This window comes from Tasmannia lanceolata, unplaced genomic scaffold, assembly GCF_043159265.1.
Source record: "Tasmannia lanceolata isolate RefF3 unplaced genomic scaffold, GAP_Taslan_0.1 ptg000003l, whole genome shotgun sequence".
Lineage (NCBI taxonomy): Eukaryota > Viridiplantae > Streptophyta > Magnoliopsida > Canellales > Winteraceae > Tasmannia > Tasmannia lanceolata.
In genome coordinates this window covers 14,333,898-14,359,901 of record NW_027518680.1, presented here as the reverse complement: position 1 = coordinate 14,359,901, position 26,004 = coordinate 14,333,898, and the positions used below count along the sequence as shown (strand labels likewise).

Genomic DNA, 26,004 nt, shown 5'->3' with positions numbered 1-26,004 from the left:
TTTTAATTTTTTAGAATCAAAAGATCCGTCGCAAAATCACGACAATAAGGATGTGAATAAAAATCTTGTCCCATGTATCCGGCCCATTGTGCTCTAGTCTTGTCCAATTAAGTTAGAACCCTTTGGATTCAATGGACAATTCGGGTTTTCACACTCCTATGTTTATTTTTTATTTTTTAATTCAATGCCCATTCAAAAGATATTTCCCAACATCACGACTGATGGGGTATGAAAAGCAACGGCTAATTGGTTGTCGACACGTGGCCCTTAAAGAGCCCACCACGAATTCGGCACCTGCCCAAGGGTAATCCAGTAATAACCTGAGAGTATGTAAACCTAAACCCACAAATGGGCCGACATCTGTCCTGGGTGTAGCTAATCCAACCACCCCAGGCCTCTCTCTATAAAAGGCCTCTCAAGGCTGAAAGCAGGGGTAATAACTTCCAAAAACTACCACTCTTAAAGTTTGGCTCTGCACTTCTGCTCATACTGACTTGAGTGTCGAAGGGCCCATCCCTTGGGGGTGGTGCGTCCTTAGTTGGTGCGGGACTTGAAACCTCGGGGGCTTTCCTTTTCTGGCCCTGGCCCCTGCCAAAGGCCCCTTGCCTCACCTTCTCTAGCTGGGACTGCATCTGCATTTCAGAAATTCAACAGAACCAACAAAAACCGATCAGGGAGAAAGAAGAGAAAAGAAGAGCTGAAAAATAAGACTAGCCACATACGTGCCGGGGTCGCAGTACTAATGCCGAGCTCGACCAGGACCTCTTCCCTAGAAAAGTCCGCACAATGAATCAGGCCCTCCGGATGCAACTCCTCATAGACTAGAGCAAACGTTCTCATATCCTCGCCCTCCAAGAGCGGCTTGCGGCTCAGCGCAAGTGTATCTGGGGTGTCCCACTTCAAAGGAACCGGCCAGGGCTCAGTGGGCTCGCCGTCCTCGACATAGAAGAACCTATTCTTCCATAGATGTATGGAGGATGGAATGCCAGTAATCATTTTCACCTCAGGGCGTTGGCTGATATAAATCCAGCCTCCGTCCTTATGCCTCTTTAGGTGCGTACACATCCGAAACAGCGGTAGGGACAAGCTCCTTTGGAGCTAGCCCTGGATGAGGTATATGAACTCAATCAGCGTCCTCCATGAGTTCGGCGCGACCTGAGCCAGAGCCAGGCCGTAATATCGAAGGACTGCGACGAAGAATGGATACAAGGGGAACCTCAGCCCGGCTCTTAACGACTCATCATATATACAAACGTCGGTACTATCGTTGCAAGCCCTATCTCCCTCTATCGCAGCCCTCAGCCTGAACCTTTGGGGAATACAATACCTATCTCTAATGTCCCATAATCTGGACTCATCAAGGATATTCTCCTCGTAAAGAGCCTGAATATTATATTTGGGATCGGCGTCCATCCGAGCCCTAGCAGTGACCTCGACGGCCCGGCCCGGAAGGAATGTGGTGGACGCCTCGGCGGCGACACTACCTGCACTCACCTCTGCCCGGAAGTAACTATCCGTTGGGGCCGGGATGGTATTCAGATCCAAAATCACCTCGTCCCCAGTATCTACGACTTCTACGCTAACATCAGGACTCGCCATATACGGGCCGGGAATCCTGGTCGGATTAGTGTGGGTCCTCTCCGACGAACTAGACCCTGAGCTACTAGAAGATGCGGACTTCCCCGAAAAGGACCTAGAACCGGACTCAGAACTTGAGGCACTACAGGACATAAAGAACGCTGAAAGAGAAATCAAATAGATACGCGCTAAAAAGAAGATTACCGGCCTAAGGAGAAAGGCTCCTAAGCTTGCGGACAATCACAACCACGGGCTAGCAGAGCAGAACAGGCAGAGAAGGCAGAGTGAAGTGAAAATATGAAAGGTCAAAACCTCATTTTATTACCTTGAGACTGAAGGCGATTCGCATTCGTGAACCAGATGATGCCACGTGTCCCTCATTAATGAAGGGCACACACTTCGAGGCAATGACATGAGTAAATGTGCGCGTATAGACTACGCGCGTACGATATGGATGAGGGAAAAATCTCCAAGGGGTTAAGGGTTGTCCATGAAGTGCTTGAGTACGGGACACCTTCTAAGTGATTGTGCCTGTCTAGAAAATGTGTCTGTGTCTGTCCCAAGCCGGCCAGAATATGACGCATTTGCTAGAAGACAAAAATGTGTCCGTCCCAAGCCGGATAGAATATGACGCGTTCGCTAGACGACAAAAATGTGTCCGTCCCAAGCCGGACAGAATATGACGCATTCGCTAGACGACAAAAATGTGTCCGGCTCCCAAGCCGGACAGAATATGACGCATTCGCTAGACGACAAAAATGTGTCCGTCCCAAGCCGGCCACAATATGACGCATTCGCTAAAAGACAAAAATGTGGCAATCTCAAGCTGGACAGAATATGATGCATTCACTAGATGACAAAATGTGTCCGTCCCAAGCCTGACAAAATATGACGCATTCGCTAAAAGACAAAAATGTGTCTGTCTCAAGCTGGACAGAATATGATGCATTCACTAGACGACAAAAATGTGTCCTTCCCAAGCCGGAGTGAATATGACGCATTCGCTAGACGACAAAAATGTGTCCGTCCCTGGCCGGACAGATGGCTTGGCCGGACAGATTTTACAACTTCAGCTTCTGGCCGTTCCAGGCCAGACAGGCGGCTTGGACGGATAGATTTTACAACTTCAGCTTCTGGTCGTCCCAGGTCGGACAGATTTCACCTCGTTTATCCCGGTCAGCCCCAGCCGGACCTCTCCATTTTATCAAGCCATCCCGAACACTAACTGGCTCGCTCCACCATTCAGGGGCATAACTCCTCGCACTTCCCCAAATCACTACAATGACTTGTAGAACTGGGGGGCAACTGATGGGGTATGAAAAGCAACGGTTAATTGGCTGTTGACACGTGGCCCTTAAAGGGCCCACCACGAATTCGGCACCTGCTCAGGGGTAATCCGGTAATTACCTGAGAGTAGGTAAACCTAAACCCACAAATGGGCCAACACCTGTCCTGGGGTAGGTAATCCAACCACCCCAGGCCTCCCTCTATAAAAGGCCTTTCAAGGCTCAAAGCAGGGGGTAATAACTTCCAAAAATTACCACTCTTAAAGTTTGGCTCTGCACTTCTGCTCATACTGACTTGAGTGTCGAAGGGCCCGTCCGAAGCAACGACTCCGGGTTGGTCTTCTGACCTCGTGCACTCTTGTGCAGGACCCAACTCCTTCCCTTGAGCTCCTCGGGCCCGCCAGCTCAGCTCACACGTCACTGCCGTATCTGTTACCAATTTTAGGCCTAACAACGACAATTTGGTGTTTTTGCCACAAGCCCATTCTGCCCATTTCTCTAAATTACTAACTAAAAGCAGATAAAAAATTGGATTTTCGGACTCTAGCAATTGAATTGTATTCCACTAAAAGGGGAGAAAGTGAAGCATTGATGAATATAGCCTTTGGAAACATTTTTTTTTTTTTTGTGCCTCTTTATGAAGGGAAATGATATCACCATTATCCTGTTTTAGAAATAACATTCCTTGACTGATTAGCTCTTAAAATGTAGCAATTACAAAAAAATAAACAGCCAATCAAGAAGGGATCCATGTATATTTTTCTTTAAATAGGCAAAAGTACAAGTTGGGTCACTTATTCAATGATCCAAGCTATTTATCTGTTAATCTTTACTACGGATGGTCCACGAATCAAAATCCACTACCATCAAGCAATCCTAACCCTCCAATTTTTGGTCGTAAATATAGACCAATGGTTCTTTATTATGTCACTGTCTATTTAAGGGCCACAAATTAGAAGGTTCGAATCATCCAATCCACTTGTACGTTAATACGTTATGCACAGCCATGATATAAGAAGCTAATCGGAAAAGGTGTCGTTATCAAACCAAGGGAGTGCAGATATCACATCTGCTTTTATAAATCACAAGTGAACAATTAATTATCAAATCAAATAAAAGTAAACTGTGTCCTTTAAAGACTAAGCCTTTCGTGTCTCATCATCTAACTGAAGGAGAAGCAGAGGCTGCGCCAACCATCTTCGCCTTATCTTCGAGAAGGTCTAAGATAAGAAACAAAACCCGGGCCTCTTTCTATACCCCTAAAAATGTATCTTTTTTTTTAATTTATTTATGGGTAAGATGGTCCCTCAAATTGTATCTATACTACCTAAAGTTGTCTATTTATGAGAATTTATATGGTGGCCGGCCGGCAATGCAAGTGCAGCCCAAAAATACAGTGGTTCCCACATTGTTTGGTTGATCGAAACCGTTCATTCGTTGGGCCATTACATAGATAGGCTATGCCCCAAAAATCTTATCCATAGGATGATCCCAACCCTCTGATATGTGGACGTTTCTTTACTAAGCCATCAATTTTAAACCTCCACAAATTCACAAACAGTTTGGAACACCTAAACAATATGGGGCCCACTGTGTTATTGGGCTACACCTGCACTGCCGGACACCTTATAATTTCTCTTTATTTAAAACCCTTAAACCATTGAATATATATGATACTTCTCTCCCCAGAAAAGGGTGTCAATGGATCTATACCCCTACCGTTTTAGTTTATTGTTTATTTTTTGGGGGTGCTAATATGAAAAATAAACCTAGGAGAAGTGTTATATTAGCCTCCATTTCTTCCCCAGGCCACCCCGGCCTTTTACACGACAAGTGGGTGGCCTGGGGACGAAAATGGGGCGAATATATCATTTCCCAAAACTAGATGCATCAATGGATCCACTCAGGCCCTGTTAGGATTCCAGTAATTTTCTAGAAAGATTTAGAAAGGAAAATATTTCTAAAATTTCTTATTTTTCACATGAAAAGAGATAAAACTTTTAACCAATCCTACTAAATTTTTACATGGAGGGACCTTCAACTTAATAATATCCTTATAAATTAACCATAATCATACCATTTCCCTGTAAATTACTAAATCATGAAAAGGAAAATTTTCTCAAGAAAAACTTTCCATCAAAAATGTTTTTCTTGTGATCCAAATAGGGCCTTAGGATTAGATTCAACAGTGTATTGGTCACTATCAATTCGGATTCCTTGTCGATAGGATCTTTTTTGGAGGTTTTTAGATCTTACTTTCAAATCTGATCATCCATCGGGGTCAAGGCTGCGAAAAAACTAATAATTCCAAAAGCTTAAGCTGTTAGAGTTGGTATATGTCATATTCAATTCCCTATGCTTTCCCGGGCCATCTCCTCTAATGTATTGACTGAGCTTTTTACACTACCCCGGAATAAAAGAGGACGAAAACCATGAATATATGAGGCCTTGCTCTGGATGGGTCATGCATCAAAATTTTCTCCCTCCAATCTGTAATTGTATCTTTTGAATGGACAGTCAGAAAACAAAGAAGCAAGCGTCTAAATTCACGGCCACAAATTGGAGGATTGGAGTTGTTTGATCGGAGTGGATCTTGATGCATGGCCTATCCACACCCAGACCTAGCAGATGAATGGTTTGGATTATAGAACCAGTGGGTCCCACTTATACCATTAAAAAAGGGCGATGATAAATTTGCACCCGCCTAGGATAAATTTTGGAATTTCGGTCTGGAATTTGGAACCAAATTACCAAATTTCGGACCGAAATTTGGGTTTTTGGTGGGGTCCAAAACGGTTACCGAAACTGAAATTTTAAACCATGTTTATGACTTCCCTTTTTATACTCAGGGGTAGGGTTGCAACTTGGGTCGGGTTTTACCCGACCCGCATTGACCCGACCCTGAAAATAACATGGATCGGGTTTAGAAATCATGGTTCTTACGTAGGGCTAGGTTTTAAATTGGAAACCCGATTCAATCTTGGGTAGGGCCGGGTTTAAAGAAAAAGAAATCCGAAACCCGACCCAAGTCATATGGGTGTACTGTGACTTTCTTAAATATCTTTTGAATAACATAGCAAATCATTTTCCAATATATTGATACAATTGTTTTCATTGAGGTGATAATGTCTTTTATGTGAAAATACAGATTGTGAAACAAATTTTTATGTGCAAAACTTAAAAGTTGGTCACCTTCTAGCACACGTAAATTCCTCAGTAGGTAAAAAAGAAGTGACAGTGATATATTGCCCCTTTTTCTTCTTGGGCCACACCCACCAGTGTATTTATATGACTTTTGAGTTCTCTTTTTAAGCTTTTACACTGCAAGGCAAGTGGATAACTAGAGAAGAAAGGAGGCTGAATTGAAAAAAAAAGTAAAGATTGTGAAAACACATTCTCTTGTGTGGGCCATAGAGCATGGCTAATAAATAACCGTCACCGTTGTTTCTCAAAACTGGCAGTAGGAGTTTTGCATTTCACACCACAACTTCTTCTCGGCCTCAATAAGCAAGGGGGAGCAAATCCTCTTCTTCCAGTATAACAAATGGCGAAAATACCCCTCCCTTCAATCTATCTACCATTCATTCTCCTCTTCCTCTCTTTGCCCTTTAAGGGAAAATCACAACTAGCAACAGAAGCTTCAGAGCAACAAATCCTACTTAAAATCAAGCAAGATTGGGGAAATCCTCAAGTTCTCCTCTCATGGAACACCTCAAACGGGCCCCACTGCAGCTGGCAGGGAATCAGCTGCTCCGGCAGATCCGTCGCCGGAATTTCACTCTCCGACTTCAACATCACCGGAAAATTCCCCAACACTCTCTGTAACCTCAAAAATCTCACCAAAATCGACCTCTCTTGGAATTATTTTTCTGAGAATTTTCCGACTTCTCTCTACAACTGTACGAATCTCGAAAGCTTAGATCTCTCTCAGAACAGCTTCATCGGAGAGATTCCACTAGACATCTACCAGATCTTTACCCTCAAGTACCTCAATCTCTCATCCAATAACTTCTCCGGCCAAATTCCGGCCGGGATTGGCGGTTTAACGAAGCTCGTAGATCTCCACCTTGAGTATAATGAACTCAATGGCTCGCTGCTACCGGCAGAAATCGGCAATCTCATAAATCTCGAAAATCTAGGGTTGGCCAATAATCCGTTCACGGCGGTGAGAATCCCGCCGGAATTCGGTCAGTTGAAGAAGCTGAAGTACCTCTGGATGCGAAGCTTAGATCTGATTGGAGAAATTCCAGAATCTTTTGAGAATCTGACTGATCTTGATTGGCTCGATCTTTCAATAAATCAGTTAAGCGGGAAAATCCCGATCGGCTTGTTTCGGCTGAAGAATCTATCGTTTGTGTTTCTCTTTCATAACAGATTGTCTGGAGAAATTCCTCAATCGGTTGATTCTTTGAATCTGATACAAATCGATATCTCCATGAACGACCTGAACGGATCCATACCGGAAGATTTTGGAAAATTGAAGAACCTAACAGTTCTGTACTTGTATAACAATCAATTATCCGGCGAGATTCCGGCGAGTATCGGCACACTTCCGGCGTTATCTGACATTCGCCTGTTTAATAATAGCTTGACAGGAGTTTTACCTCCAGAATTAGGATTTCATTCGAAATTGCGAGATTTCGAAGTCTCGAAAAATCAACTTTCCGGTGAGTTACCGGAAAATCTATGCCGCGGAGGCATGCTGTTTGGACTGGTGGTTTTCTCTAACAATCTCACCGGAACGGTGCCAGAATCTCTCAGTAATTGCAGTAGCCTATCTAGCGTGCAGCTATACAGGAACAGATTTTCAGGTACGATTCCTGATGGCATTTGGACTTCTCCTAATCTCGACTCTCTGATGATCGGGGAGAACTCATTTTCCGGCGAGCTACCGTCTATATTGGGACCGAATTTAACAAGACTCCAGATCAACAACAATAGATTCTCAGGAAACATTCCTTCCAAAATCTCATACTCGGAAAACCTAACAGTTTTCACAGCAAGCAACAATCTCTTCTCTGGAGAGATTCCTCTCAGTTTGACTGCCCTAACTAATCTTCAGACACTCGTTTTGGACGGAAACCAACTTTCCGGCCAGATTCCACCGGAGATCTTCTCATGGAGATCTCTCAGCATTCTCAATCTCAGCTCCAACCACCTCTCCAGTACAATCCCTCTGGCGATCGGATCGTTACGCAACCTCAACTCCCTCGACCTGTCGGATAACCAACTCTCAGGTGAAATTCCACCTCAACTCGGCTACATGAGACTCAGTGAATTGAACCTCTCCTCAAATCAACTCACCGGCCCAATCCCAACGGAGTTACAAATCCTGGCGTACGATACCAGCTTCCTCAATAACCCTAGCCTGTGCTCATCTAGCCCCTATCTAAACCTCCGCTCCTGTTATTCAGAAAAATCCAGCAAAATATCAGCTCCATTTATCGTCGTGATTATCGTCCTTGCCGGGGTAATTTCGCTCGTGGCAGTTGGATTCGTCTTTTTCGCTGTAAAAGATTTCCGGCGAAGAAAGCACCGTAAGGATCTTGCCACGTGGAAGATCTCTTATTTCCACCGTTTAGATTTCAACGAGTCAAACATAATACGAGGTTTGACCGAAGAGAACATGGTAGGGAGTGGTGGGTTTGGGAGAGTTTACCGAATTGCCCTTGGAAATCGAGCACGTGAGATTGTTGCGGTTAAGAAGATTTGGAATAATCGAAATTTGGATGAGAAATTAGAGAAGGAATTTCAGGCGGAGGTTGAGATTTTGGGAAAAATTCGGCACTCAAATATTGTGAAATTGTGGTGTTGTATTTCGAGTGCGGATTCGAAGCTTCTTGTTTATGAGTACATGGAGAAGGGTAGTTTGGACCGTTGGCTTCATAGCAAGAATAACCGTTCGATGTTATCGGGTTCGGAGCAAATCAGACCGTTGGATTGGCCAACGAGGCTCCAGATTGCGATCGGCGCTGCTCAAGGGTTGTGCTACATGCATCACTCGTGCACTCCCCCGATCGTTCATCGGGACGTAAAGTCGAGCAATATTTTGCTCGATTCAGAGTTCAAGGCGAGGATCGCCGATTTCGGGCTCGCCAGGATGCTTGTCAGACATGGCGAACCTGATACCATGTCTGCCATTGCCGGCTCTTTCGGATATATTGCCCCAGGTGAGACATAGTTAGCAAAAAGTGACAGGAAAATTTGAGTTTAATTCGGTCTTGGTTTAAAAAAAAATGGGTTTAAAATTTTGAAATTTTCAATTGATAGTTGGTTAAACTTCGAAATTTGGCCAAAATAGAGAGACTATTGTTGCTAACTATAGGCGAGACTACGAGTACAGCTTTTAGAGCGAGAATTATTTTTGTTGGGCTCTGTTTCTTTCGACATAAAATGGGGGTAAAAGAAATTTTACACCCATTTTCAAGTGGAAATATGGGCGTCAAAATTTATACTAGAGAAGCCTTAATGAAACTAATCATCTAATGAATCTAGACCTTTGATCAGTCATGCTGTGAAGGACGTCTCTTAGGAACATATTTTCAAAATCCACTACCTTTTACCTTTGCTACGTTCTTGTTCGATTCATCATTTTGCCTTACAAATTCAATCAAAACTCATTTGACTGCATCAACCGATTACTCGGCTGCGATGTGCCGAGTCGACTAGGATTTTCTTCAGCCGCATTTTGACCTGATCCACGCTTTGAAACACTAATAAAAAGTCTGAAAACCGTTGAGTTTTGTCCGCCTCAATTTTACCGTTTGGCATTGTACCTCGACTTAGGGTCATCTGTGACAGCACACTGGAACAACGATCTTAAGGTCATGATCATTTTCGTTCGTCAAGACGAGTTTGTCTTCCTATTTGATCTCATAAACTATGTAATTTTACTAGACTTGCAGTATTTGTGATATACTAATCTTTGTGATTTGAATTTCAGAGTACGGCTACACAAGGAAAGTGGGCGAGAAGGCCGATGTTTATAGCTTTGGGGTTGTCCTACTAGAGCTGGCGACGGGAAGGGAAGCCAACAATGGGGATGGTGAGAACACGTGCCTCACCGAGTGGGTGTGGCATAACTTCCAAGAGAGCGACTCCATCACTGGAGTCCTTGATGAGGAGATTAAGGAACCTTGTCACTTGGACGCAATGAACACGGTCCTGAAAGTAGGGCTAATGTGCACGGGCACATTGCCTTCTAGTAGGCCGACCATGAAGGAAGTGTTGCAAATCCTACTCCGATGTTCTCCTCTAAAGGCTTATGGAAGTAAGAAGGCGAACATCGAGTTTGACATAGCTCCTCTCCTCCATAATACAAGTTCACTATTTGGCAACAAGGGAAGTAGAAGATCGTCAAAGGTTGATGATAATGATGATGATATTGCATCTAATGTGTAAAGGACTATGGATTGATTGTTCCTGTTAAGCTCATGTGGCCTTTGAAATGCATACTTTCTAGGCGGGTGCAGCACAAGGTGCTTATAGTTGCTGACTTGAAGTCACTCTATACGACTGTTCATGAGGAACTTGGATGTACTGTGTCCTCTAAAGTCCTGATCAACTCGGGGTAGAGGTCGGCGTAAGGTAGAGGTCGGGGTCTTTTCGACGGAGAGGGCAATGGCGCAATGCTATGAGACCAGTTTCTTCTTAAATGTTTGTTTAGATATTTAAAGGCTAGCAATATTGGCAGTGCTATGTTTTAATAACCGCACAAACTCAGTTTTTCTTTTCTTTTTAAATTGGATTATGAGAGCTTGTTGGGGACTGGGGACTGTAATAACTTTGGACACCGTTTAAATAATAGAAGACAAGATGGGCTTTAGTGCAATTATCAAAAGATGGTAGTGCCATGTGGTTATAAAGAAGATGAGGCCCCATATATAACAGAAACATGAATAATCAAGGAAAATATCATCTTGACTAAATTTTTTTTTGGTAGCTAAGCTGGGATCGAACCTTCGACAAAGGTGAAAGGCCAAAGCCTTCACCATCTTGACTAACTATTCTCTGAAAGCATGGATATGTGCATATACTAACAATTCACAGACAAAAGGAAGGCGGTCCTTTCTCAAAATGCTATGTAGATCATTAAAAAATTAACCTAATGCTAACTAACATGAACATTTCTCATGAATTGACCACCTGGATCCATGCGGCATTATTTTTTAAAATTATTTTTAAACTGTACATGCGGTACATAAGTAGAAGATCCACACTGTTGGGCTTTGGACCTCATCATAGCTGCTCTGATAAAACAACGGTAGTTTCTATCTATATGATCAAGAGGAATTTTGCCCATTCAATGTGCACTGCCCAATTTTTTTAATTGCATCCATAGGTGCCCATTCAATGTGATCCATTCACTGTGGCCCATGTTACATGGAAGGTCTAGATTTTGTAAACTGATACGTATAAGGGGCCGAAGCTGATAACCCGTTGATGATGGCAAAATCTGGATCTGCGCATCGGGCGAGCGTTAGTGGCAAAACCAGCAGCTTAGTTTGGTAGAGCTCCTATTCATGGGTGCCTGCACTCAGAAAACAACGTTAGAAGGCTCCGGAGTGAGGACTCAGGGGCACCCTCCGACGCTCAAGTCGGATATTGCTATCACAAATATCTAAGCAAGACTAATAGAGATAAACATGTTTATTGGGGGAAGAAGAGTGTGTTTTACCATTGAGCAAGATGGTGACTTTTATAGGTTTAGAGTTCTTACACCACGTTTTGGTGTATAAGCCATGTGTCCCTGTGCATGCCATGTATTTAGCATGTTTGCCACTTGTCGGTGTGCATGCCATACATTAGCATGTATGCCGTGTGTCTAATATAAAAGGGGGTGCCAATTTTCCCCCCAACATATTCCCCACTTCCTTAGAGCCGTTTTCGTGTCAAGGAAGTAGCTCTAGGCTTTGGAGATCTCTTTAGTTTATATATAAATGCTCGTCCGCATGCTTTATTATCAATTTCTGTGGGACCGTGCGCTGGCCTTTCCTGGTGTGGAGAGCGTCGAACCCATCTCTAGATGGTTTAAACCTCATCCACAAATTGGAGGTTTAGGATCATCGTATGGAGAAGATTTGCTGGGCACACCTCCACAAACAGTTTGGATCACCTAAACAATGTGGGGCCTACTGTGTTATTGGGCTACACCTGCACCGCCGGACACCTTATAATTTCTCTTTATTTAAAACCCTTAAACCATTGAATATATATGATACTTCTCTCCCCAGAAGAGGTGACCTTCAACTTATAATAATATCCCTATAAATTAACCATAATCATGCCATTTCCCTGTAAATCATGGAAAGGAAAATTTTCTCAAGAAAAAACTATCCATTAAAAAGGTATTTCTTGCTATCCAAATAGGGCCTTAGGATTAGATTAAAAAATGTATTGGTCACTGTCAATTCGGATTCTGGGTCACGATTCATTTCAAATCCATCGGGGCGCCCATTGTTAAGGCTGCAAAAAAACTAATTATTCCAAAAGCTTAAGCTGTTAGAGTTGGTGTTATATTCAATCCCCTATGCTTTCCCGGGCGGCCTCCTTTAATGTATATATGACTGATCTTTTTACACTACAAGGGTGGCCCAGTGAATAAAAGAGGACGAATAGATGCAACTCCCGTACTCATTATATGATCAAAACCATAAGGCCACGTTTGGATACCCACAAGACTTAGATTTGGATTTAGTTGATATTTATTCTGGATCAGATCCTTAGATTTTTAAATCAGATACAGCAGTGCAAAAAATTCCGATTTCAAATCTGTTATGCGAGACGTTATTTGGAAATCAATGTTTGTGGCAACTTCCTTTCTCGTCGCTGCTCCTCGACGTTGCTCCTACAGCAGCGAGACATCCCTCCCGCCCATCGTCTCTGTCTCTCTCTCTCTTAAAACATGATCATGAAGATGATTGATGTATTTTGTATCCAAAACTCAAATCCAAATCAAAATTCAAATGCAAGAGGTATCCAAACGGGCCCTATTAATATTAGGCCTTGCTACTGTTAAAAAAAAGGTAAAGATTGTGAAACACGAGATTTTATATGGTGTAAGGGCTTACGACAATACGGTAGAGGTACAATGTAAAGGGTGATACTTCCACCGTATAAAGGCCTCTTATTCGTGTAAGCCCCACCATATAATTTCTCGTGAAACACATCTTCCTGTGTGGGCCATAGAGCATGTCTAATAAATAACCGTTACCGTTCTTTCACTTCACACCACACTTTCTTCTCCAACTCAATAACTAAGGAGGAGCAAATCCTCTTCTTCCATTATATCAAATGGCGAAACTACCCCTCCCTTCAATCTGTCTCCCATTCCTTCTCCTCTTCCTCTCCTTGCCCTTTAAGGGAAAATCTCAACTACCAACAGAAGCTCCAGAGCAACAAATCCTACTTAAAATCAAGCAAGATTGGGGAAATCCTCAAGTTCTCCTCTCATGGAACACCTCAAACGGGCCCCACTGCAGCTGGCAGGGAATCAGCTGCTCCGGCAGTTCTGTCACCGGAATTTCACTCTCCTACTTCAACATCACCGGAAAATTCCCCACCACTCTCTGTAACCTCAAAAATCTCACCAAAGTCGACCTCTCTTGGAATTATTTTTCTGAGAATTTTCCGACTTCTCTCTACAACTGTACGAATCTCGAAAGCTTAGATCTCTCTCAGAACAGCTTCATCGGAGAGATTCCACCTGACATCTATGGGATCTCTACACTCAAATACCTCAGTCTCTCATCCAATAACTTCTCTGGCCAGATTCCAGCCGGGATAGGCCGTTTAACAAAGCTCGTAGATCTCTACCTCCATTATAATCAACTTAATGGCTCGCTACCGGCAGAAATCGGCAATCTCATAAATCTCGAAAATCTAGGGTTGGCCAATAATCCGTTCACGGCGGTGAGAATCCCGCCGGAATTCGGTCAGTTGAAGAAGCTGAAGTTCCTCTGGATGCGAAGCATAAATCTGATTGGAGAAATTCCGGAAGCTTTTGAGAACATGGCGGAACTGCAACAGCTAGATCTTTCAAAAAATCAGTTGAGCGGGAAAATCCCGATCGGCTTGTTTCGGCTGAAGAATCTGATGTTTGTATATCTCTATTACAACAGATTGTCAGGAGAAATTCCACAATCGGTTGATTCTTTGAATCTGATAGAAATCGATATCTCCATGAACGAGCTGAACGGACCCATACCGGAAGATTTTGGAAAATTGAAGAACTTAACACTTCTGTTCTTGTATAACAATCAATTATCCGGCGAGATTCCTGTGAGTATCGGCACACTTCCGGCGTTATCTGACATTCGCCTGTTTAAAAACAGCTTGACAGGAGTTTTACCTCCAGAATTAGGATTTCATTCGAAATTGCGAGATTTCGAAGTCTCGAAAAATCAACTTTCCGGTGAGTTACCGGAAAATCTATGCCGCGGAGGTGTGCTGTTTGGACTGGTGGTTTTCTCTAACAATCTCACCGGAACGGTGCCAGAATCTCTCAGTAATTGCAGTAGCCTATCTAGCGTGCAGCTATACAGGAACAGATTTTCAGGTACGATTCCTGATGGCATTTGGACTTCTCCTAATCTCGACTCTCTGATGATCGGGGAGAACTCATTTTCCGGCGAGCTACCGTCTATATTGGGACCGAATTTAACAAGACTCCAGATCAACAACAATAGATTCTCAGGAAACATTCCTTCCAAAATCTCATACTCGGAAAACCTAACAGTTTTCACAGCAAGCAACAATCTCTTCTCTGGAGAGATTCCTCTCAGTTTGACTGCCCTAACTAATCTTCAGACACTCGTTTTGGACGGAAACCAACTTTCCGGCCAGATTCCACCGAAGATCTTCTCATGGAGATCTCTCAGCATTCTCAATCTCAGCTCCAACCACCTCTCCAGTACAATCCCTCTGGCGATCGGATCGTTACGCAACCTCAACTCCCTCGACCTGTCAGATAACCAACTCTCAGGTGAAATTCCACCTCAACTCGGCTACATGAGACTCAGTGAATTGAACCTCTCCTCAAATCAACTCACCGGCCCAATCCCAACCGAGTTACAAATCCCGGCGTACGATACCAGCTTCCTCAATAACCCTAGCCTGTGCTCATCTAGCCCCTATCTAAACCTCCGCTCCTGTTATTCAGAAAAATCCAGCAAAATATCGGCTCCATTTATCGTCGTGATTATCGTCCTTGCCGGGGTAATTTCCCTCGTGGCAGTTGGATTCGTCTTTTTCGCGGTAAAAGATTCCCTGCCAAGAAAGCACCGTAAGGATCTTGCCACGTGGAAGATCTCTTATTTCCACCGTATAGATTTCAACGAGTCAAACATAATACAAGGTTTGACCGAAGAGAACATGGTAGGAAGTGGTGGGTTTGGGAAAGTTTACCGAATTGCCCTTGGAAATCGCTCACGTGAGATCGTTTCAGTTAAGAAGATTTGGAATAACAGAAATTTGGACGAGGAATTGGAGAAGGAATTTCAGGCGGAGGTTGAGATTTTGGGGAAAATTCGGCACTCAAATATTGTGAAATTGTGGTGTTGTATTTCGAATGAGGATTCGAAGCTTCTTGTTTATGAGTACATGGAGAAGGGTAGTTTGGACCGTTGGCTTCATAGCAAGAATAACCGTTCGATGTTATCGGGTTCGGAGCAAATCAGACCGTTGGATTGGCCAAAGAGGCTCCAGATTGCGATCGGCGCTGCTCAAGGGTTGTGCTACATGCATCACTCGTGCACTCCCCCGATCGTTCATCGGGACGTAAAGTCGAGCAATATTTTGCTCGATTCTGAGTTCAAGGCGAGGATCGCCGATTTCGGGCTCGCCAGGATGCTGGTCAGACATGGCGAACCTGATACCATGTCTGCCATTGCTGGCTCTTTCGGATATATTGCCCCAGGTGAGACATAGTTAGCAAAACGTGACTGGAAAATTTGAATTTAATTTGTTGGAAATTTTCAAAATGTTTTGGGATAAGTCAAAATATTTGAAGTGTTTTATCAAAATAAAAAGAGAATTAAAACATATTTTCTGACAGGGCCGGTCGACCGGGGTTCCAGGCCAATCGCGGACTGGAACCTTGAAATATATGTGATTTCTAGAAAGGTATGGCCTGTCGACCGCAGTAGGTCCGGTCGACCATGGTTCTTTGGATCGGGAAAAATGAAAGGAACAGAAGCAAGCCGGCAGGCGACCGCGGCTGTTCGAAAATCTATCCGTTGGGAGAAAATAGACATGGCTTTTCACTTCCATTTTTCTGCCTGTCTTCATGTGTTTTGCTTCCCAACAGTCATTTATGATTTTCAAACACAATGGACACTTTGTGTATGATCTAAAACCTTTAAATCACAAAGACGTGCGATCGAATGGTTATTATTCAAACCAATCCAAGAGATGTTTTGAAGGGATGTTTTCCTTAATGAAAAGATACCTGTGGCTCTATGAAAAGAACAGAAAATCTGTCTTTTTAGAGTTAGTTAATTGCTGGACTTTTCTCTTATGAAATCTCCTACTTTCTTGTTTTCTCTCAAACAGTACACTAAAAACTGTTTAACTGCAGAAACAGTTTTAGTGAATTTTTCTAAGGCTTGTAATTCTTAAAGGGCATTTTGGGTTTAATTCCGCTTGTGCAAAGCGTCATCAAATATTTGTAGGATCGCCCTACAAGGCTTCATTGTAACTTGGAGACAATTCGCGGATCCTTGTTGCCCACTACTGGTGGGGGCGAATATTGTTTTAAGGAAAGCGATTACGCGCCTTGAAGCATCACTACTTTTTTATCTTAAATCTCCATCAGCCACAAATCCCACCAACATAATTCGGTATTGGTTCAAAAAAAAAAAAGTAAAAAATGGAACACAAAAAAAGGAGTTTAAAATTTTGAAATTTTCAATTGATACCTGGGTAAACTTCGAAATTTGGCCTAAATGCGTTAAATACGTTTAAACTTGTTCAAAGTTTTCCTAAAAAACTAAGTTACAGTAAATCTGCCAACTCACAATAGATCATTCACGTCACATATGTAATTTAGTCAATTCAATGCTCGGCTTCAAATGGCCTTCACAAGTGTTTCAACAAGCACTTGGCTGGCAGATTAACTCCAACTTCAAGAACAAAATAGAGAGACTATTGTTGCTAACTATAGGCGAGACTATGAGAGGGAGACATGCAGTCTTAAGAACTTTAAATCATCTCTATGAACTACGAGAAAAGCTTTTAGAGCTATAATTATTTTTGTTAGGCTCTGTTTCTTTCGACATAAAATAGGGGTAAAAGAAATTTTACACCCATTTTCAAGTGGAAATATGGGCGTAAAAATTTATACAAGCGAAGCCTTAATGAAACTAATCATCTAATGAATCTAGACCTTTGATCAGTCATGCTGTGAAGGACGTCTCTTAGGAACATATTTTCAAAATCCACTACCTTTTACCTTTGCTACGTTCTTGTTCGATTCATCATTTTGCCTTACAAATTCAATCAAAACTCATTTGACTGCATCAACCGATTACTCGGCTGTGATGTGCCGAGTCGACTAGGATTTTCTTCAGCCGCATTTTGACCTGATCCACCCTTTGAAACACTAATAAAAAGTCTGAAAACCGTTGAGTTTTGTCCGCCTCAATTTTATCGTTTGGCATTGGACCTCGACTTAGGGTCATCTGTGACAGCACAGTGGAACAACGATCTTAAGGTCATGATCATTTTCGTTCGTCAAGACGAGTTTGTCTTACTATTTGATCTCATAAACTATGTAATTTTACTAGACTTGCAGTATTTGTGATATACTAATCTTTGTGATTTGAATTTCAGAGTACGGCTACACAAGGAAAGTGGGCGAGAAGGCAGATGTTTATAGCTTTGGGGTAGTCCTACTAGAGCTGGCGACGGGAAGGGAAGCCAACAATGGGGATGGTGAGAACACGTGCCTCACCGAGTGGGTGTGGCATAACTTCCAAGAGAGCGACTCTATCACTGGAGTCCTTGATGAGGAGATTAAGGAACCTTGTCACTTGGACGCAATGAACACGGTCCTGAAAGTCGGGCTAATGTGCACGGGCACATTGCCTTCTAGTAGGCCGACCATGAAGGAAGTGTTGCAAATCCTACTCTGGTGTTCTCCTCTAAAGGCTTATGGAAGTAAGAAGGCAAACATCGAGTTTGACATAGCTCCCCTCCTCCATAATACAAGCTCGCTAAACATGGCTCCCATCCTCCATGATAAAAGTTCACTATTTGGCAACAAGGGAAGTAGAAGATCGTCAAAGGTTGATGACAGTGATGATGATATTGCATCTATTGTGTAAAGGACTATGGAATGATTGTTCTTGTTAGGCTCATGTGGCCATTGAAATGCATACTTTCTAGGCGGGTGCAGCACAAGGTGCTTATAGTCGCTGACTTGAAGTCACTCTATATTACTGTTCATGGAGAACTTAGCTGTATTGTTTCCTCGAAAGTGCCGATCAACTCGGGGTAGAGGTCGGCGTAAGGTAGAGGTCGGGTTCTTACCGACCGACAAGGCAATACTATGAGACCAGTTTCGTCTTACATGTTTGTTTAGATCTAGAATATTTGAAGGGTATTGATACTGGGAGTCTGGCAGTACTATGTTTTAATAATTGCACAAACTCGGTTTGTCTTTTCTTTTTAAATTGGATTCTGAGAGCTTGTTGGGGACTGTAATAACTTTTGACACCCATTTAAATAATAAAAGACAAGATGGCCTTTAGTGCAATTATCAAAACATGGTAGTGTCAATATCGGTAACCTATTTAAATACAAAATGGTAGGGTATGATGATAAAAGGGTATAGTTTCACATGTTACGGTGAAAAATGAAGCCACATGACCCAACTTACAATGGCTGATTTCTATGTCATGTAATGAGAATGTGGAAATTTTCTAGACTGAAGATGATGAGTTGAGACATCCAGCTGCATTTTACGTGGCAATCATGTCACTTCATTCCTTAAATCCTAAAATGTGAAGTACATTAGCCCCTTTGCAGTCATAAATATACTATAGCTGGGTGTCTCAAGTAATGAAAAGAGGTGCATTTATCATTTCCCTTATACAAGGGGGTCACAATGCATGGACACCGTATAAAAGCTCTTCCCCGTCAAAGATGAACATGCTTTAGATTATTGTATATTGAAAATACTTTTACTTTAATTTTTATTATTAACATTTGGTTGATTGATGATAATAAGACATATATTACTATTGATTATGTATTGATTGATGATTTTAACATTTGGATCTACTTCATTTCATGTGTCACTCATTAAGGCATACCACTAGAAAAACCTCATTTGGCTACGGCTCATTACCATCACAGAACACCAATTAACCGTCGCTAGATGCTTACTGGCGAAGGTTGTTGTTCCGTCTTCCGTCCCTATATTTACTAGTCTTTATTTATTGTATAGGATTTGCTAGGGACCATCGCAGAAGGCATTTCATGGATTAATAATTGCATGAGAGAGCAGCCACCTCATGTATGAAGACAAACTTGGTTGAAAAGTGAGTTTATGTGGCTGCTCTCTCATGCAACAGACCATCGTTTGTAATCCGAACCATTAAATCGTTTGATTCTTAAGAAATTAGAAATAGTTACTACAACTCTATCTGTAATAATGCTGGAAATAACATAACTTGAATTGGAGTTTTCGGATAGGGGTGCAACTCGGGTCGGGCTCAACCCGGAAAAAGGTCGGGTCGGGTTGAGTTTGGATCGGGTTCATGTTCGGGTTGACTTTTCCCAACCCGGCTTGAGTTCGGGTCGGGTTCGGTTTAGGGTTTTGCAACCTGACCCGAGTAAAACCCGACATTTTTTTGTGATTTTTTATTATTTTAAGCTTAATACCATGGTTTTAAATTCCGACCGAAATCCGAAATTTCGGTGGAGACCGACACCGAAATCAATGACAGTATTTTATTTCGGCTGAAATTTCGTTTGTTTCCGAAATTTCAACCAAAAATCTGTTTTTTTAATTAATTAAATATTTTACCAAAATTTTGACCGAAATTTTATATCCAATGCAATAGTAGTTTTCTTGTTTCGCCGGATTTCGGCCAAAATTTTGACTTCGGTGGGGTCCGAAACCGAAATTTCAAACCATGCTTAAAGCTCGGGTTGGGTCGGGTTGAGCTCGAGCCAGTCGGCCTCAAACCGACCCAACCCGATCCGAGTTGAACCCACAAATTTCGGAGCACTAAAATTCTAACACCGCCTCATGGAAAGATGTAAACCATTCGTTGTTGGACCCCACCAATGGTTTGTTGTCAAAGAGAGGAAAGTTCTAAGCAATTTACTTGGTGTTAGATTTCTCATAAAAGAAAATACTTAATTATTTTTGAAGTGCTTCAAAGTTAGACAATACAGCAACAATCTCGGGTTGGGTACAGATGAACTAATCAGCCATACTCATTTCCGAAGGTTCCTGCGGAAGAGCCCTAATAGTCTCACTTATCCAGCATTTCAACACATTATTCGCCATGATTTGACCTAAACACAAATAATAGGATGGGATAATTAGGGAATGAAGATAACCTGCAATAAACAAAGAATAAAGATAAATTTAGTAATCAATCATAGGAAGGATACAATTGGCGACACCGAATGTTCCATTGATGATCAAAGATGATCAGAAACTCAGAAAAGAGACCACGGTCACAAAATGACAAAAGTAGATCATAGACCGGATCTAAATATGAAAGATGGACGTAAAAAATGTATGATCAAAAGATCGATAATGATAGACTATGGCCATAGCGACAGCGGACAAGCTATCGACAATATCTAAGACAAAACAAGCAAAGATCCGAGTAATACATATGTAATATGAATCTATGACACAACAAAAGAATGGATGAATGAGGTTTGAATTCAAAGGATAATAACAAGCATAATTTATCATCACTGAATCAAGGAATAAACCACAGCTATGAGTGTGACAAGTAGAAGTCACTGACCAAGTTTAGATCTGAGGGATGAATAGACATGACTAATTGATTCAAACCTGGAATCTCTACTAGAAAGTAGGTCCCGGTCTTATAATCAGGGAAGTTTACAGATGGATTTTCCAAGGATAGATCAGAAGATAGACCACGACCATGAGAGTGGTAAATAAGAACCACTGGTCGGGTCTAGATCTCGGAGATGGAATGATGGAATTGATTAGATTAGATAAGGAAGCCTCACTAATGAGTAGGCCATAATCTGATAATCTATATATATATATATATATATATATATATATATATATATCCTAACCAGGGGCACCAGCCCTAAATATAAATCCCGCAGAGTCAAGATACTTGACTTAAGACAGACATGTGAGTATACTAGGACTGCGTTATAGCCACATAAGGTGAGCTACAATAATCTATAGACAGGACATGACTCCTAAATTTAGGCTCCACATGTGTAAGCAACACATGTTCATCCCTATATGAATGTAATACATATATAAGCACATGCAACTCCTAATTGGGTTTTACTAAATCAGCAAATATATTCATGTACATAATAGATGTAAAATGAAAGTAGAGATCCGGACTCAATCAATCAGGTACTATGCATATGATCCATACTTTAGATGTATAACACAAGTACACCGAGTGTTATACATAGATGCTTCAATGCTTACCGGCTGCTGTAAACACAAGTACACCGAATGTTTATGACTGCAGTACTGACGCATAGCTTGGAAATAGATACAATAGCACCATCAGGGTAATGATATCCCATCTGGCACACACTGTATTTATCCTATGGAGCCAACAAAGAAAAACAATGAAAGAAATAAAAAAATAATGAAAGAAGTAAAGAATATGATAATGCATGTTGTGCAGTGTGTGAATCCCTTGTTTTAAACACCTATTTGGTGTCCCTGGATTCTAAGCGAAAAGTTTCCATTTATAATGATTTTAGCCCAAATCTATCCAAAATTAATTAAAATGGCATTTTAACAGAGTTAGGCAATATCTCGAAAGATCCCCAGCAGAGTCGCCAGCCTGTGGACCCCGATCCTAGAGAGGCGAGGGACGAGCCCCCAAAGAGTTTCTAGATCATCCACCTGAAGGAGTGCTCTACCAATGAACTCTAAAAAAAGTGTCTCTCACAGCATGAGTGACGATGTAAGGTGAGATACCTCTCGATTCGGGGACTAGCCCGGATTCGAGACGTACGTTACACATAGAAGAGTCGCCATCCAAGGAAGTGGGTTCTGGATCCCATACTATGCTCTGTTGCAATGGATAATCAGAGATATAATAGAAGGTTCGTGCCTGGTTACGATTTTGAAAGGTCCGAAGAGCACCTCATCCGCCCAAGTGCAAGCACCTAGTCTCTTATGTCATTTATTTATTAATTTTGAAGTGTTTTGGGCGAAACTCATGTGAAATGGGAACATATATCTCCGAGAAGACATCTACCTAATCATGCATGTCTCGAAGATGAATAATAAGCACAAGCAAAAAAAATGAAAGAAATGTCACCCAAGAATAGCTAGGTTATGAGTATCATGCCTAATTGGTGTCTAAGTTCTGATGGGCAAACACATGCAAGCTACAACTAAAGATATAAGGTCTGTACATGAAAGTAAGAAAACACAATAAAACACACAACACAACACGACTCCACACACGACTCGACATGACAAATCCTAGACTCTAATGTGATACTTGACTCAGACCAAGATTGCCATCCATCCTGGCTGCTCTACGTATCCTGGCCTCGGGAAGAATCAGAGTCAACGTAGTTCAGTGACCAATTCTAAACTATGATGCCTAACCATCTAAGGTCACTATCCTAGACTCGATCAACTAAACCTGACTAGTTTTTAAAGTTTCTTATGCGATTGCTTAAGTTCAAATGAATTGTAATTTTTAGGACTCCCTATATGCCCTAACTAATGCAAGTTGATTAGCCTTAAGCTAATGCAGGTAATTCCTATATCCTATGTGTAACTAGGCTGTGTGTCCTAAGAAGAGTAATGGCCGATGTAGGTATAGGCTGGGCGTGCACAGGATCCTCTACTTCCCCTCGTCCTGCCAATGGCATTTGCCGAAGCCTGTACTCCCTTAATTGTTGTCCCGCCTCCTCCAGCGTCGTATAAGAATAATGGACGGCACCACTGTAGCCTCTAACATGCTGCTCACACTCAGGCCATGAAGTAAAGATTTCCTGTTGCCTTCCCCTGAAAACTACATAGTACTTCTTCCTCCCCAAAATTTTTCGAGGTATTTGGTGAAAATGTATCTGTGCAGAAGGAGAATCAAACAAACCCTAAGCGCAACGCATACATTAGTGATCGAGAAGGAGATCAGTTACTTTTGAAAAATAGCCGAGGTTTTGCCTTCTGTCTAATAAGACAAAGCGGGAGAGGTGCGCCTAGTAATTCGCGCGCCTCATCAATTAGTGTTGCCAATATCATTTCCCAAATTTTCTATAAAAACGAAAAATCAAAGCTTAAAAAAAAAAAAAAAGAATTCGCAGAGATAGAGAGAGGAACCAAGAGCTTGAGAGATTTTTCCCAAACCCGATCCAAGCTTCATCTTCTCCGGCGTATATACCGGAGCTCCGACCGGTCAATTCGCACCACCGGTCCACCTTCCTTCACTTCTATTACCTTTGCAGATCTTCACCTTATCTCTTTCGTTCATTTTCCTTGTCATTGAAACCCTATTTTTTCTCTTTCTTCACCTTCAGATCTCCGGTCAGATCCAGGCAAATCTCCGGTCATACTCTCCGGTCTTCTTCTCCTCCATTGTTTTCTCTGTATTTCGACCTTAGATCTCTCTCTTGAAACCCTAACTCATCCAAAATCTTAGATCTCTCTCTTGAAACCCTAACTGAGAGATTAAATCTGAGAGCAAGAGCGAAAAATTCGATCCAATCCATAAACCTTAACTTCCTCTTCTCTGGCAAATCTCGTCAGTTTCCGACTGAAATCCAAGCTTTCTTCTCCGGTCAAGATCTCTTCTTTATTTCTTCTTTAGATCTTGCAAGTTGCTGCCTGTGCCATTTTTCTCCTTCCCAAACCCTAAGTTTGTCTTTAAAACTCTAGATCTGCCTCAACTTCAGCGAATTAGCTGTTGAAGGCCTTCGATCCAGTCTATTTTATCTGTTTTAGCATTTAAACATAAGATTCAGCTTTGATTCCAACTGGTAGAAGCGATTCTGCTAGAATTTGTTGCTTTTGAGCTTGCACAAAGGAAAAAAGAGATTGAACAAGGAAGAAGTGTCGGATTTTCTATATCCAGGTATTATTTTCATGAATCGTGTAATTTGTATTGTTACTTGTGTTGATCATACTCATCTTAGTAGTTTTGTCTCTGTTTTTGAATCATTTTCAGTTTAGAGATTTGATAGAACAGATATGTCTTTTATAATTTAGCTAATTATATACGGTTTTTAGAAAAATTCTTGCGAGCATCATCTGATTTCATCCAATATGGGGATGAAATCAGATGATGCTAAAGTAATCATCTGATATCATATACACATGATAATATTTCTAATCCCGCCTTGAGACCAGACAGTACTCATGTCGATAATATCGAATAGAGTAGTCATCTGATCTCCTTCTTCCTATTAAACAATTTATTTAAATAAAAAGGAAAATACACTCATTCAATCCCGCCTTGAGATCAGACAGTACTCATGTCGATAATATCGAATAGAGTAGTCATCTGATCTCCTTCTTCCTATTAAACAATTTATTTAAATAAAAAGGAAAATACACTCATTCTATTCTAACGTATTAATATAATTTTGCAAACTAAAGACAACTGTGTAATGCAACTTGATAATCTAATGTCTCCTAACCATTGAACTACAAACTGAACAGGAAAAATAGAAGGCATAGAGATAAGATAATTTTGTAGAAAACGAACATGGTTTTCATGACTATCTAGTATAGCTGTTAATAGTAATTTATGTAGCATCAATTGAAATCATTTACAGTTGCCAAATAGAGTTTGAACTTCAACTAAAGCATATCCAATAAGAGTAATGAGCCAACAAAGGAAACAGCTATATACTTCTAAGCAAGATGAAAGCTATACATGTGACAACAAGGTGAGTAACTGTACATGCCAAAGCAAAATAAGAGTTGAACTAAATGAACTAAAATGTGCCAAAACAGGGCTGAATCTGCTGTGTTAAATTATACCAAAACAGGGCCAAAGTATAATAAAGCAAGATAAAAGCTACACATGTGACAACAAGGTGAGTAACTATACATGCCAAAGCAAAATAATAGTTGAACTAAATTAATATAAAGGAACATAGCAATATTATTATTACAACATAATAACATAAACATCAACTCTCTTCCTCGAACCCATTTCAAAAATTTTCATAATCCCTATAGTGATTAAGTTTAATCTCTACAACTAATAATAACAAGTTAATCTTTAAGATGAAATCAAACAATAAGAATATTACCCCCTAAAGCTGACAAGAGAATCATCATATGGACCTTCACACAAAATTTTAACATATCTATGACAATAAATTTCTGTTATGATAATGCCACCCAAAAATTAGTCATGGAATCATTTGAACTAAGCAACATAACTTAAAAATATAACTAAGGCATAATCATATCCCATACATCCATGGTATAGCAATTCTATTCTTTTAGACGAGATTATGACAGTAGCTATCACATGAGAAACTCTCTTTTCATTCTAGTTATCAATTCCAACAGGTCCATCATATGAATAACAAAACAATGTAGCCTATGGTTGAAATAAGCAACTGAAAGAACGAAAACACTTCACACACAGACATATAAACACTCTTATAGACATACATGTTTATGGACTCACACACACACACACACACACACACACACATATATAGACATATACCTACTTACACACATTTGTAAACACACACATGTACAGACACACATGCATATATACAGAGAATGAGTGTGAAATACTAGGCTATATCTAACTTTCACTTAGTGCAAGTATATTCCAAAGCTAAACTTTCAATCATTAGCCTCTCATCAAACCATGAGAATGACATGTACAGTCTATTATTCCTTGAGAGTAGTTAAATTTTAAATCATTTTCTCTAAAAAATAAAAAATAAATAAATAAAA

The 26,004-nt window shown here is 41.2% G+C and overlaps 2 protein-coding genes across 2 annotated transcripts; both read left to right on the top strand.

Annotated features, from left to right (window-relative positions):
* The first annotated feature begins 6,303 nt into the window (after positions 1-6,303).
* Positions 6,304-10,704, top strand: LOC143852180 (uncharacterized). Its single transcript, XM_077361568.1, has 2 exons — positions 6,304-9,034; positions 9,808-10,704. The coding sequence occupies exons 1-2, from the start codon at positions 6,409-6,411 to the stop codon at positions 10,263-10,265; spliced, it is 3,084 nt and encodes a 1,027-aa protein (XP_077217683.1). The 5' UTR covers positions 6,304-6,408; the 3' UTR covers positions 10,266-10,704.
* A 2,386-nt stretch (positions 10,705-13,090) lies between these two features.
* On the top strand, positions 13,091-18,620 carry LOC143852164 (uncharacterized). Its single transcript, XM_077361567.1, has 2 exons — positions 13,091-15,780; positions 17,694-18,620. The coding sequence occupies exons 1-2, from the start codon at positions 13,158-13,160 to the stop codon at positions 18,185-18,187; spliced, it is 3,117 nt and encodes a 1,038-aa protein (XP_077217682.1). The 5' UTR covers positions 13,091-13,157; the 3' UTR covers positions 18,188-18,620.
* Positions 18,621-26,004: the final 7,384 nt, after the last annotated feature.

What these genes read in the sequence shown, in the direction of transcription:
- LOC143852164 (XM_077361567.1), top strand. Translation starts at nt 13,158, where the DNA reads ATGGCGAAACTACCCCTCCCTTCAATCTGTCTCCCATTCCTTCTCCTC. An exon ending in TTTCGGATATATTGCCCCAG is followed by an intron (nt 15,781 to 17,693) that starts GTGAGACATAGT and finishes TTTGAATTTCAG; the next exon opens with AGTACGGCTACACAAGGAAA.
- LOC143852180 (XM_077361568.1), top strand. Translation starts at nt 6,409, where the DNA reads ATGGCGAAAATACCCCTCCCTTCAATCTATCTACCATTCATTCTCCTC. An exon ending in TTTCGGATATATTGCCCCAG is followed by an intron (nt 9,035 to 9,807) that starts GTGAGACATAGT and finishes TTTGAATTTCAG; the next exon opens with AGTACGGCTACACAAGGAAA.